At 35.9% G+C, this 15,208-nt stretch overlaps 1 protein-coding gene across 1 annotated transcript; it reads right to left on the bottom strand.

The window, feature by feature from the left end:
- Positions 1-966: 966 nt before the first annotated feature.
- Positions 967-11,199, bottom strand: LOC106171325 (uncharacterized). The gene is made up of 7 exons (XM_087015670.1): positions 9,783-11,199; positions 7,364-7,505; positions 6,882-6,969; positions 6,464-6,560; positions 5,879-6,023; positions 1,431-1,526; positions 967-1,072 (listed from the first exon to the last, which is right to left on the bottom strand). The coding sequence occupies exons 1-7, from the start codon at positions 11,181-11,183 to the stop codon at positions 999-1,001; spliced, it is 2,043 nt and encodes a 680-aa protein (XP_086871796.1). The 5' UTR covers positions 11,184-11,199; the 3' UTR covers positions 967-998.
- Between the last annotated feature and the right edge of the window lie 4,009 nt (positions 11,200-15,208).

The following is a 15,208-nucleotide window of genomic DNA, read 5'->3' as shown; positions in this document are numbered from 1 at the left end:
GGTAACTGGGGAGCCTCGACCCTCACATCCGGCACAGGGTGAGCATCTGCATTTGATGGAATATTGAAGTTGAAGACATTTTTCACATGTTCGTGGAAACTACTTCGGCTAGACTTTCCAGGACTGAGAGGTTCGTACTTTGCAGGGTCACTGCTCAGTCCCTTTTCTGGCTGATCCATGTTCAGACGGATTGTCTGAGACATGTACTTTTTTACCCTTTTCTGCTCTTCATTACCTCCTCTTGGTGCTGTATTGGCTGTGCTGCCCCCTGGTGTTGAGCTACCTGTGCTGCCCCCTGGTACCATGTTACCTTCAACATCACTGTCCCCATCATGAATGGTCATAGTTGCCACCTGCAGTTCCTGCTCTTTGCCGATGACATCTTGCCACCGCCTGACACCATCGTTGTTTGACACATCCTGTGATGTAAGGTTGTTAGCAACATTCATGACTCCCTGGTGTCTCCTAGCAACACTGTTACCATGGTGATCCAACTGAGGAGATGAGATACTGGTCTCTTCAAAGCTCATGGACATTTCCATTTCTTCTTGAGATGCAGCACCATCTGCCTGGTTGCCTGGATACTGGAGCTGTCGCCTAGCAACTAGAGGTGTGGGCGTGTCAGTTGGCACAGGAGTGGAGGCAATCACTGGTGGTGTTCTCTGAAGATGTTGTTCATAACTGAAACATAGCAACAAATGTCTTTTAAACTAAGCAAACGTGTTTTGCTGACTCAGTATTTTAAAATATATTTAACATAGCTGTTCTTGTTTATTTATAAAATGCACAGATATGACGAAACTAATGTTGTATCTTTCCATGGGTGCCCTTATGGATAGAAACACCTGAATCCTACTTGATGTCATCTGGACTGAAACCAGTTAAGGTCCAATTTCTTGTCACTGATTCAAGTTTAATTAATTTGTCATCCTTTTTATTTTCTATTTTTACTTATTTATTTTATTGCTCTAATTGTTATATTGCACTGCATTCCATAATTACCGTCGTATTTCTTCAGGTCGTGACAGGTGGGTTGGGGAGTAATCTGTGACAGTGGGCTGACTTACAGGATCTGGAATATATGAAGATGAATCAGTGTCATGGATAAGATCTTTTGCGTTGTCACCTTTACTCTTTCTTAAGTTTCAATTCCGTTGGTTATTAGGACCAGTAGTGCCAGGTCTCTTAACTGTTGAAATACATTTTCTTGGCAAGAAGATATATAAATTATGATTGCATCATAAAAATTTATGTAAAGAGTTAGCTGAGATGAAAACCACCCCTAGTAATAATGAGAATTTACACTATGTTCAAAACTATGCAAGTCTGCAAATGTGGTATTGGTATAAATTTGCATGGCCTAAACAGACAAACCCTTTAAATCCTTTAAATAGATAACCACTCATTAAAAAAAAGGTGGATCTACATACTGTGTGTGGCTGTCATGTCATGGTCTCCATGTTGTTGATGGACCTCACTGTTTAGCCTTTCAGGTTCCTCCCTAGATGGAGCCACTGCAGAGTCTCCTGTTGATAAAAAAAGGACAAAAACATTTATAAAATCATTTATATCACAATTAAAATAACATCCCAATTGTTCACTTTTTGTCTGGATCAAAAATATACTTCTGTCTTCTGTGAACTTTAAGCATTCTTAGAAGGAAATTGAGCCTGAAACAAGTAAGATATCAAAGTTCTGCATTCTGTAGCAGACATACCTGTACATACAGTATAATATCTATAACTAATTATTCATATATTATATATATCTAATTTCAGTTAAATGTCTATGGATTGATCAGTATTGCTGTTTATGATCAATATCAGAAAAGGCTGACAATGAAATTTACATCTAACAAAATTAAACTCAAACATAGCTAATACCAATAACTTATGGTCAATTACTAAAATCAAATAAATAAGACTGGATATATGTCAATTATTTTGGCTGCACAAAAATTTATCACATGCCCCAGTTTGTACATTTAATTTATTGCATTTCATGCATGCGCTGATTGATATTCAATATCAGATTATCCAAAAGAACAATAGAGGGCACTGCATATCAAAATCCACCAATCAGCACTTCCAATTTCAACTTTCAAACCTTTCTAAGTAAAACCATGCAGAAATTTAGCCTAAGAAGTAGGAAATCCCCCTACAGAAAAAACTTCCAATCCTCATTTCATGCAAATGTTTTAAGGTACTAGTAGTGCCAAAACATTACAGAATTTCAAAAAACTATCTTCATTTCAGTTTTTGTACACTGGCAACTTCATAAACATGTTCACTGCGATGACATAGTATTCATTTATGATAAAATATATATTTTCAAAGCACATGCAAAAACATCAACCATCAATTAAAGCCATGCAGTTTGGCAAACAGACACTGATTGGGGGGGGGGGGGGGGGGGGGGGCTACTTTTAACTCCACACACACCACGTACAATATGCCACCACCACACAACAGATTTACACTGGGTTTTCCCAAGGACTGACTGAGGCTCAATTCTGCCGTGTGCTATCAAGTTAGTACAGGAAATGCTCATGCACTTGTCCATATATGTTGAACTGTTCAACAAAATTCCTGAATCGTACTGAAAATCAATAAACAGCAACATCCAGATTACTTTACTTCTTCACTCAATTACTTTCTTCTTGCTACGTGATTGGGAATCATTGTGCTTAGCTGAAATGAAGCATGTTTTTAACACTGTCTCAAAGAGCAAATTCAAGAGGGTAAAACTGGTGACTGATGGAAAACTGTAATAAATATATATTTATTACTGTAATAAATATATATTTATTACTGTAACACTGCTGCTATATACTGTTCCTCTGTGTGTCATGTGCAAAAGTAATATCATGTTCAGTATATAATTATGTGTAAGTAATAACATACATTGACTTAAACTGCATATGAACTAGCAGAAAGACTTATTTATTTAGGTCTTCCAACTTTAGTGTACTGTTACTGAATTCCCCAGGTATCCTGTGGCTTTCAGATTTTCTGTCTGTACTCTATTCTGGAGTAATGACATTAGTTACTGAGCTGCTTTTTATTGCCTCCATCATTTTAACAAACAACACAGATCATTCTAGTCAGTTTAAAAATAAAAAAAATAAACTAAAACAACTTAGGACAACTCTACGGAATGCATAAGCATGCAGTGATTAAATTAGTAGTCTTGACTGGTTTTAGTTGAAATCATGAAAGGAGATTTCATTTCACTCCAGGCAATGCATGGTATTATGTTGTCTGGCAAGGCAGATTAGATCAGGTTTTTACTTAAACCTCATCCCTACAGACCTGAACAAGGGAACAAATTGGACTCTCATCAACTACAAAATGTGATAATGTGGCTTTGTCTGAGAGTATTGATTATGGCTGTCTTATTAATCTCATGAGATATTTCTTCCGCAAAACCTATGAGATCTTTTTGTAATCTGGCAAAAACAGATCTAGTGTTACCAATTAGGGAAATTAAGAGTCAGCAATCTATCACACTTACACAAAATGTAGTCTGTTTCTAGTCAAGAGAATTAAGACTGCAGGATATATTCCAAAAACAACCACCACTAATTTGAGTCTGAACTAGAATAAGACCCTCCTATTCATACAGCAGAAAAAGAAAAAATATATTAACCTAACAGGCAGGGTACCTTGTATAGAAGACAGGCATCTTCTCCTACAGCCTCAATCTGCTCATAAATGGTACTGGGTCATCTTGCAACATCTTTAAGACCAAATCTGACACAAATCTCCTTAATTCTGCGTGTGTGATATTGCGTGCACTTTCAGATTAGAGCCAATTTCGTATCAATACAGATTTCTCATGCAAGCACCTGCTGTGCCTTATCTCCAGTACCCTGAGGTTCAGAGGTTAATTATTAGAGACAATATATGTGAAAAAAATTGGATTTTTGATTTGAATTTCAAAACCGTGTCTAAGAAACTCTCGGAATCTCAGGGTCAGTCACCAAGAGATCTCGGAGGAAACAGCAGAACAGGAAATGTCACCTCATTTGTCAGCCATCTCATCAGTTCCCTGCTCAGAAGGTCTCCAGGGGACATCTCCGCAGGTAGGGCAAGTCAAGCTCAAGATGAATAAAATCAGTTGAGGTGTATTCAGAAGAAGCTTTCACCTTAATTGTTGCATTCAGTATCGGGTGTTGTCAATTCCTAAAGTGCATGCAGTGAATACTGCAATTAGTTTTAATGTCTTATGCTGTATTCTTCGATCAACGTTCAATAATCACCTTAGCACATGGCCTACCAGCTGACATCGTCTTCACATCTTCAGTTAAGGCTCTGTGTGTGTGTGTGTGTGTGTGTGTGTGGGGGGGGGGGGGGTCATTCCACACAAAAAAGTGAAGTTAGAGACACAAATTAAAGTTTTGACTTTTACATAACTGTTTTACATCACTTCTTAATCAGACCACATTCTTTTCAAACTGAGAGTACTTAAGTGCAAAATAGTGAAAAATATTGAAGCAAGTCAGAATTTTGTGTGCTTGCTGACATGATTCAGAGAGTCATTTTCATGGCTGAAATGACCCTTAGTACTTTGTACTTTTATATCTTCCCGTCCTGCTTGTCTTTATGTGAATATTGCAATCCAAGTATCTACACATTATACAAAAGTACATGTTCAATTTAGATCCAAACTTATTGTTAATATCTATTTGAGCACATTGTCACTGTTGATATTTCCCCTCGCCTCTATGAGTATCTTCAGCGCCCAATTAGTCCATGTGGAGACTGATAGTGGGTAATTACTCATGATGCCGATCAATACATTGAATATTGGCTAAAGATTTATAGAGGCTGTCTTCTGGGTCTTTCAGAAGACAAGCAGAATTTTTCAACTTTACATTGATGGGTACTGTACCTAATTTTTTTCTGTAAGAAGATGGTCAAAAATGGAGGATGGATCAACAAAGATAATTTAGAAGACTGTCAGAAAATATCTCTGGATCCTGCTATAGGTGCAGAGTTTCCACACACAATCTGATGCTAGCAGTATGCTAGTTGGTTTAAAACAAAACACTTAAATGCAGCCACATGTACTTGTAACTTAAATACATTCAACAGTGATTACACACTGTCTACAGCACTGCGGGATTTCTCTGTAGACCATACTCAGCACAGAGATACAACACAATGTCCCTCAAACACTAATAAATCATATTTTTGATTTATTTGGTTGGAACCCATAGAAGTATCTGAAACGCTCTGTAAAAATGTCATCTTTTACAAGGCATTCTTTCCGAAACAAATGACGCTATACATGTAGCTTTTCAATCTCTATTTCATCTTATTTAAAACTGCGACCAATATATTACTAGTATAGTCATACACTGTATCTCTACCTGCATTTCTTATTTAAATCAAAGCACACAAGAGACAACAATTTAACATCAGTGACATCTTCATTTTATATTATAACTACATATTTGTAATATATATGCATCTTTATTTACATCTATACAATATCAATCACCAAAGACATGTTCATTTTATACGAACTAAAATGCTAAATTGGCAAGCTTTGTACTGTGCCGGTATTTCATTTATTTCTGAATCACTTGAAATTTGGGATAACGTGTCTTAAATAAAGCCCATGACATGATTTGAAAGCTCTGACCTAAAATAGTTCTCATCAAGGGAGGTGGTTATAGCAGAGCAACAACTAAATACTCTCTTAAGTGCGCATCAGCATGTTTTAGAGTATTCAATTATCCAAGGGAAACATCTGAGGGGTTATCTGTTGTTCTGCCTATAAAAAACCCATTAGATAAACATGCCAGTTCTACCCATTAAGGGCTTATTTACCAATTTGGAACATACACCAGTATATGTAGATAGTGCCTTACCAGTTTTCTTTGACTTTGGTTTTGACCTTGAACTCGTCCTTGACCTTTGACACACCGGCTGTACCACCAGATGCACTATGGGAGCAGATGTTGCCAGGGTAACGACCTCCATGTGGGTCATGTCAAACACAGGATAGCCATTTAGCTGTAACAGTGTAAACAATGCACTGTAGACTATTTCATATGCCATTTTTATTTATGTATATAGTATAACATGATTTTCAGAATAAATCTGTAGGTGAATTACATGTCATTGAATAATTTATAACAAATGACTTTTGTCAACCAAAGCCATATGGCATATACCTGCTGGTACCATTAAATAATTATGATACAGGTACTAGTATCTATTTTTGTCAAGAAATAAAATTTTCACCATATCATTAATAAATAATAACATATACTTCATCGTTTTCTACAACAGTCCACCATTAATTTTTTATTTAAAAGATGTTGGTGAAAATATAACATTATACCCTCATGATTTTTACCATTCATTGTAAAATGACATACAGCAACAGTTATAAAAGATATACTTGAATTTTACTTAATTTTAGGTCAATTAACTGCTAAGTGAAGGGTTACCTTCAAGATCCTGTCCCCCTTCCTGAGCCCCGCCCTCATGGCTGGTGACAGGGGGTCCACGTTGGAAATTATCACCTCCCTGCCCTGGTCTATCCCCCTGGAAAGTGAACAAATACATCTGTGAAGTGAAAATGCTATCTCAGTTGTGTAATTTTTGGTGTAAGTGGTTCTGTTGCATTGGATATTTTGGTGTTAGTTTTTTTTTTTAGAAGAAAATCAATCTCTTCAGATGAGTGCTACATCAGACCATTAGGCCATTACTGAGTAAACATATGTTTTACATGCAAAACATATTTAAAACAAGTTTCTTTATACTAGTAGTAATAGTATCATTGGTATACCTTCAAGTTTCCCTCCCCTTTCAGATGAAATTGTGGTTCGAACCCCCACCCCCCTCCCTACAAGCCTATCCCCTTACCCCCTAATACTGCACCCCAGCCAGCCGTCAGGGTCAGCATGGACCACTAGGGCCTTTTCTTTACAGATCTTGGAAGCCTCTTCTATGCCTGGAATTGAAAAGTAGGAAGTTTCATTACTGTAAGTTGCAGGAAGTTCTGTCATCAAAATATCTTTCAAAATTTGTGCCAATATCTTCAGTTTTCCAGGTACATTCACTTACAAAATTGTGAAAAGATGCAAATAAAAGATAACTTCAATTAATGCCAGTCAGAAAAGAACTTCCATGTGCTACATACATATAAGCATAATACAATTAAGGTACTAAAGAGAAATTAATTAATATCATGACATTTATCTCAACTACAAATTCTTAAAAATGAATACCACCAAAACTTGCATGAAAGACAACACACATGTACTAATAATATAAAATACTATCTAATATATGTAATAACCACTATCACATGCAATATCTGTCCAACTGTTTATAAAAAAACTCACTTGGCATTTTATGACAATCCTGTGATGTCACATACATCTTAACAACATCAGAATGCTTGATGAAAAACACGGCCTCATCGTGCGAGATCTTACGGAAGCTTGTTTCATTTACCTTCACAATGCGGTCTCCAACAAGCAAACCCTGAGGGAGAAAATATTTGTTAAAATATGTCATTTATAGTACAGTTTTTTTTTTTTTTAGTAACAGTCTGAGTTTCATTAAATAATTTACAATGCGGTCTCCAACAAGCAAACCCTGAGGGAGAAAATATTTGCTAAAATATGTCATTTATAGTACAGTTTTTTTTTTTTTTTTTTTGAGTAACAGTCTGAGTTTCATTAAATAATTTTACTCAAGTCAAGAATAAAATATGCTGTTAGTGTTTTTAAAAATGTCATCCTGAATCGCAAACACTTACAGTATGTTATCTTTTTTCAATGTTATTTTCTAATAATTTTTGTTTATTTTTTTTTTTTAATTTCATTGTTCATTGTCATCTATACTCTTATTGGTTTATTTGTTTGCTTATTTATATTTGTTTTCTATTTTAATAAAAACCAATCACATATATTTCAGTTACCCTTATCAATAACATTGGTAATTTCATTTACTTCTATACTGGGTATATACAGTACTAATAGCACATGCATGCACATCATTATTGTTCAGTTATAATCTCCAGAGCAGAAATGAAGCTTTGACATTTATAACGGAACCATAATGACAAATTCAGTAATCTGCTTATAACTTTATTTAACTGCAGTCACAGGTGAACATCTGAATTTTCAAATGCTGAAAAACATTTATATCACCACCATTTACATTATTACTATTATCAATATGTGTGTTTTTTGCCAGACTAAACTGCTCTGGTGCTGGATAATTATTTAACATGTTCATCTCCATAGTTATATAAACAGCTGTGACAGAGGGTAATAATCTTAATGTTCATCTCTATAGAAGAATAATGTCATATAAGAAACCTGCAGCAATCACTATCACCTCCCCAGCTGCTGTTATAGACTAATACGAGCAGATTATCTTCAGCAGAAATTAATTAGCAAGTGCTGCCAAGCTGTTGCCAGCGTTTATATGGATGGATTGCGGAGAATGTCTTTTGCCACTCAGATATTAGCAAGATCTCTGTTGACTTGGATATTAGCAAAACACGCTGCTTGGCTTTGCAAGCATGATTACTTTCAGAATAATATAAAGGGCAGAGTTGGTGTTTAAGGATACATAGGCAGTAGAGTTTAGCATATATTGCTTTCATTTATTGTACAGTAAGAGTGTTTGTAATTTCAACCAAATACTGAACGAAAGATAATTTAATAAAAGAAAATGGAAATATTTGATTATTCTGTGACCAATTTATCACTCATTAACAACTGGTGAAAATGATAACCAATTTCAAATGGAAACAAGAACACCATCCATTCTTATTTATTATAATTAACATGTAAGATTTGGAGGCACAGTTTTGTATAAAACATAAAATAAAAAATACATAAAATAATATAAAACCACTTCTAGATATTAATAATCAAGCAATATGGTTGCCCTGGTAAAATTATTTTGCATTCATGTAAATTGACCTTTGTTTGTGTCACATTATATATATATATATATATATATATATATATATATATATATATATATATATATATATATATATGCTTTTGTGAGCAGCATAAAAATATAAATCTTGGAGAAATAAAACTAACTGGTGAAATAACAATGTATTCTGTGAGAAGTCAGTAAATACCATAAATGGGAAGGGCGTGCAGTAGGTACCAGTAATCTTACATCATGGGAGATCTATGAGATATATGGCTATTGTGAAGACAATAGGAAGTATGCAGTTGTAATAGTAGTCAAGAAGTGGAGTGCATGTTACCTCACATTACATAACAATACAGGTGCCTGTGTGTACTGATGTACTAGTAGTGCCTGAGTATGTGTGTTGTATTGACACTGTACAGGTATATAGATGCCTCTAGCAGTCTGAATATTGAGAATCCAACAAGTAAGCCACAGCTGTGACAAGATTGTTGAGTAATTATTGAAGACAATTAGTCACAGATTTTACATCTTTGATCACTATCTTATTAGCGAAAAAATCCATAGCAAACCTTAATTCCAACTTTTTTTTTTAAGTATTCTAAGGGTCATTTACTAAAATATTTTCACCAACATTAAATTGCGTTTGTGAAAAAAAAATTAATTACTGGTAAAGTCTTTTGAAATATCTTTGGTAAATGTTAAAAATATTATTTGATTTACACATTATCACATGCCTATTTTTGAAATACAGTTAGCCTAAACTGATGAAACAGAGGTCAATTTAAAAAGGAGAGAAAAAAGTCAGGCATGTCTTGATCAACATCAATGTTCTCAGTTCTATACACTGGTACCTACCTTGGTCTCTGCTTGTCCTCCCGCGTCCACCTCTGAGATAAAGATTCCGGCACCCATCTCGCACCCTCCTCGTATACAGAACCCCAGGCTCTGTCCTGGGTACCGGTGCAGCACCACTTTACGAATATCACCACGTGCATGTGCGTGTGTGTTTGACACCGCCTGTTGTATTACTGCACCTTTCCCTGCGGCACTTCTCTGTCTTTCATTAAAACCAAGATTCGGATTTGTTCTTTGAGAACCTGGGAACGTCCTTGCAGTCAAGGTATTTGTATCGCTGACCCGCACCCCTTCCTCACCATGATGGTGTGCTGACCTGACGGTGGAATTAGAGTGCCTGGTCTGTCCAGGCGTAGAGCGGTCAGAAAGATCATTCTGTCCCTCCACTCTCTCAACCACAATGTCACTGACCAGTCCAGGACCCAACACTCTCATGTCGACCTCGTCTGGAGCACCTGCTGCTGCTGCTCTCTGCTCTTCCAACCTGTGAGATATATTACTATTATCTCTGTCAGCTGGGGGAATCTCCACTTTCATTCTCTCCTCTCCCACATTGGTCAGATTCCTTCTAATTACCTCACTACTCGTCTCATTGGCTTGTGCTTCATTCATTTGTGAATCTGTGCTCTCATTGGCCACTCGGAGCTCATTGTTTAAAGATGTGTGATCTACCTCTGCTGTGCCATTCTGACTGTTGTTTGTGTGTTGGAATTGTTTACCGGAAATATTTTCTCTTTTTTCAGTTGTATTGGAGTTATGCTGACCAAAATGTCCCTTTTGTTGGTGTTTATGTAAACTGGCATCTCTGTCATTTAATGCCATGATGTCTAATCTAATATCTCTCATCATGCCATATGATGCAGTGTTATTGTTGTGCAGCTGGTCTTTATTATCTGATCCTTTCTCTGCATTGTGTTCATGTTTCTCAACAATGGCATTACTTGTTGTATGTACCTCCCTTCTTAAAACATTGTGCTTGTCTATCTCACCTAACACATTTCTGCCCTCTCCAACCTCCTCAATGATTAAAGTCTTTCCTTCCTCACTGGACAAAATCTTCATCGAGCCAGTCTCATTTTGAGCTATGGTCATCGATGTTGGACTCGTGCTACGCACCTCTTCTGGCATCATAACGGAAAGCACGTGTTTGTAGTACGGAAACTCCAAACAGCAGAGGTGATAGTAGTCATCCTGTAGTGACAGAGGCATCATGTACGTCAGCTCCACAAGGATCAGAGTGCGCTGTGGGTCAGTGATAATCTTTTTCATGGCAGCGCAGAGTGAGGGGACAGATTTGGTCTGCTGAAAGTACTGGATGGCATCTTTGAGGACCTGCCTCTCTCGGCTGCTGAGGAGCTCGTGGGCTAGGTCGCGCACCACGCGCCCGTTTCTTCTGTTCATACTGGCAGTGGAGTGGAAGCCACTGAAATAATGATAATAATTTGATTAAACATATTATTGCAATTTCAGTCTCTTATAAGATACTTGTATAACTCCACTCTTATAAGACAAGGACTTCTAATAGTACTAGTACATTTAATACGCAAATAAGTTATAACTAAGTTTACTAATAACATGAAATTAGCATCATGCTAGAAGTCATAAAGAATTTCAAAGTTGCAATGATCTGTTTCTATAATACAAATGGCACCAAGTCACTTTGAGAGTGTTTCCTAAACTGGAAAGTCTAATTAATTTGTAACAGATCTCTACTCGTGGCACATGTGTAATATATATTTAACTTAGACAATAGTTTTTCTCTGCAAGCTACTATAGTACATGTATCAAGTTAAAAGTGTAGAGTGGACAGGCCCATCCAGCAATATGGATGTGCAGGTACCAGTAAATGCTCTATATTTTATTGATTTCTCCTGGCTCTGAAGGGTCAGCCATTGATGTGGTTTCCTGAAATCAATATAGATCTTATCCTGCTCAAAACAAACTGTTATTTTATAAATATTTTACACCCTTTGTGTGGGAGCATCACTGGGATGAATTCAAAGTAGTTTCAATTAATGTTCACACGTGGGAATTCTCTGATATCATGTAACTTCATTTCCTCTTATTATCAGAAATATTTAGTTAGCTGTGCTTTTGTGTTGTAAATTTAGCATACATAGAACAATTATAATAAGGGGGGATTGAAGGTGAAAGATTATAGATATACATGTAATAATGACTTTTAAATCATTACTACAGTAATCTATTAATGCAACTGTTTAGTCATAGCCTGTATAAACTGTACTTGGAACCAATAAAGATTATTGTTAAATATGATAATCATGCAGAATCAAATCAAATCAAATTGATCAAGTTAAACGTTAGCTGTTTAAAAAAAGTACTGTTACTCCAACCAATCAGTTTCCCAGCAGGTTTCATCTCAACTGCTCAAGTCCTACTTCCGTGTCAAAATGTAGTAACTTTGCAAAAAAAAAAAATGCAAGGACGTAGCCTACTTAAAAGCAGCTTAAACTTCAGGCTTTTGCACGGCGATAAAAGCTTTAATTAGCTCTTTAAAATGAACTGTATGGATCTAGATCACATAAGACGCTACTATAATGTGTCGACCGTGATATATTTTGTCTTATCTACATACAAACACTTGCCTAGTCTTGCAGTACCGCACGCAGTACTAGTACTAGTAGTAGCAGTATAATTAAATCCCCAATTACGATTAGACCCTCCAATTAGGCACTGCATTGAGTTTAAACTGACGTCTCACATTTTATTCACAAAATGCTCTAAATAATCAGTTTAAACATGAGATCGACTTCACCAGAAAACACGAGATATTTAGGTCTATGTTGTTCAAATGTGAGATAAATAACTTACCTGTCAACTTTCAAGTTTCCAACGACTCGATATCCGGGCACTTCTCCTAACTGGGTCGAAATGTCAGCAAGGCCTCTGTTGATTTGTCAATTTCCTGCCTTTTAATCGATCAGCATTTATACTTAGTTGTAGTGCTCCTAAACATCATAACATGTCAAAAAAATCAGTTATTTACTATAAATGCAAAGTACTAGTTGCTCGCCTCCGTTTTCCTAACATAACAGAAAGAAGGGAAAAAAATCAATGCATCGGCCGGGAATCGAACCCGGGCCGCCCGCGTGGCAGGCGAGCATTCTACCACTGAACCACCGATGCTTACGAAGCAACTTAGCTAATTATAGCCTTATATTACAGCTGTTCATACGGAATAGATAAAAAATAGCATTTTAGTAATTAGACTTATTCTAAATGTCTAATGTTAACAGAATTACTATATTCATTTGTACCTACAGATCTAACGTTGACATCAGTGACAACTTCAAATCACCGGAAGAAAAGACCTTGTGATAAGGTCGAAACGCTGTGATCGTCATTTCAAAGTGAGATCCAAGATTAGACTTATTTTTCTCATTTTTGTAGTATAATAATTGTAATTAAAAATTTAATTAAAATCAAAATAAAACATGATTACTTATAAAATAGGTTGATTAATTCACCTGACCATTAATGTTTAAATAGAGTATTGTTGCCTACCTTTATCTCTAAATATTCTCTTTTGAATACCTGAATTAAGTACAAGCTCTTTACATTTCATAAACTTTAAATTTCTCCAATAGATTGACGTCATTCCGACTGTAAGATTTAGTTTTTGGATACCCTGCCATAATTACAGCAGGGAACATGTAATCATTGTGGGGGCCCATGTCCACTTGTCCATGTATTCACAGCAGGGAATATATAATCATTGTAGGGGTCCATGTTTACTTGTCCTATTATTAACTTCAAAGAAAACCAAAAGTACGGTCTGCAAGATATGGGGCGAACGTAATGTGTCAGACTGCGATGACACGGACTGATAGACCGATCAGAATATATACAGACAATTACAGTCTCCGTTCAAAAAATATTTCATATGTATGTCCTTTTTATTTATTTATTTATTTATTTATTTATTTTTACACCTGTTTAAAATTATTTTTAAAAAATAAACCGAAAAAAAATTTCTGTGACTCACAAAAAAACTGGTTGCAAAATGTGTTGTGATTGCAAAATGCAAATGTCCTCTTGATAGATCACAGATGACCTAAGTGAGAAATTATAAAATTTTGGTTAATCAAAATAAATAATAACCATTTATAAAACAGATTGATTAATAAACCTGACCGTTAATTCAAAATATAAATTTTGTTGCCTTCCATAATCTCTAAATATTCTCTTTTGAATGCCTGAATTAAGTACAAGCACTTTATGTTTCATAAACTTTAAATTTTAAAAATAGAGCGACGTCATCCCGATTGTAAAATCGGAATTTCTGGATTCCCTGTAATTAAAGCAGGGAATATATCAACGTTATAGGGGAGACCGGGGCTAGTTGGCCCAGCTAGACACTTTTGGCCTTGTAGAGCCAACTAGAAATGGGTTAGAGTAACAAAACCGGTTTCAAAGTAAGCCCCATGAACTAAGCTACTTATGCAACGTCATTATTTTTCAAATATAATCCCAGGTGGCTCACAATTTGACAAAAAAAACGCAGTTGACGTCAGGGGGGCCAACTTGCCCCGCCATGGGGCAAGTTGGCCCCAGGGTCGGGGCAAGTTGGCCCCCCTATACGAAAATGAAGAATATATCCCATGTAAACGCCTTGAAATACATTTTTATAAATTTATAATTCATTAAATTGATTTCTGAGAGTCTTTGATGAATAAATAGTTCAAATGAGGCAGATTTATTGAGGTTTCCGTACGTCACGTTGTTGGGGGGGGGGGGGGTATGTGTTGCAAGAACCAAAATATCCATCAATAAAATTTGTTTTGTTTTAATTAAGAATAAATTAATAATAGTATAAAAGTAGGTTCTTAATGAATGAAAACGAATAATAAATTTTCGTTTTAAATGGCGGGGCAAGTTGGCCCCCCTGACGTCAACTGCGTTTTTTGTCAAATTGTGAGCCACCTGGGATTATATTTGAAAAATAATGACGTTGCATAAGTAGCTTAGTACATGGGGCTTACTTTGAAACCGGTTTTGTTACTCTAACCCATTTCTAGTTGGCTCTACAAGGCCAAAAGTGTCTAGCTGGGCCAACTAGCCCCGGTCTCCCCTACATGCGTTGTCCCTTGATAATTTTGCTAAGTTTAAAAATACCTTTTAAAAACTTAAAAATTAACTAAAATCAAACCATATGTGTGATTTACAAAATAACTGATTGCAAAATGCAAATCACGTCTTTTATTTTCATGATAGTTCACAAATGGCCCAAGTAAGAAATGATTAAATTTTGGTGAAGATCAATTCATCAATGAAATTAAATGGGCCAATTTTATGAAATTTTGAGGATATGTCAGAAACAGAAAAAGAAGGAAAGGATAAGATTTTGTCAACGATCCTTTCATTAATTAAGTAGGCCTTCTTAAGTAGTTAACTAAGAAATTTTA

The sequence above is a fragment of the Lingula anatina genome, chromosome 6 (genome assembly GCF_051362555.1).
Source record: "Lingula anatina isolate TDL-2025a chromosome 6, LinAna3.0, whole genome shotgun sequence".
Classification (NCBI taxonomy): domain Eukaryota; kingdom Metazoa; phylum Brachiopoda; class Lingulata; order Lingulida; family Lingulidae; genus Lingula; species Lingula anatina.
Note: the sequence above shows the minus strand (reverse complement) of the source record. Positions and strands in the feature narration are given on the sequence as shown.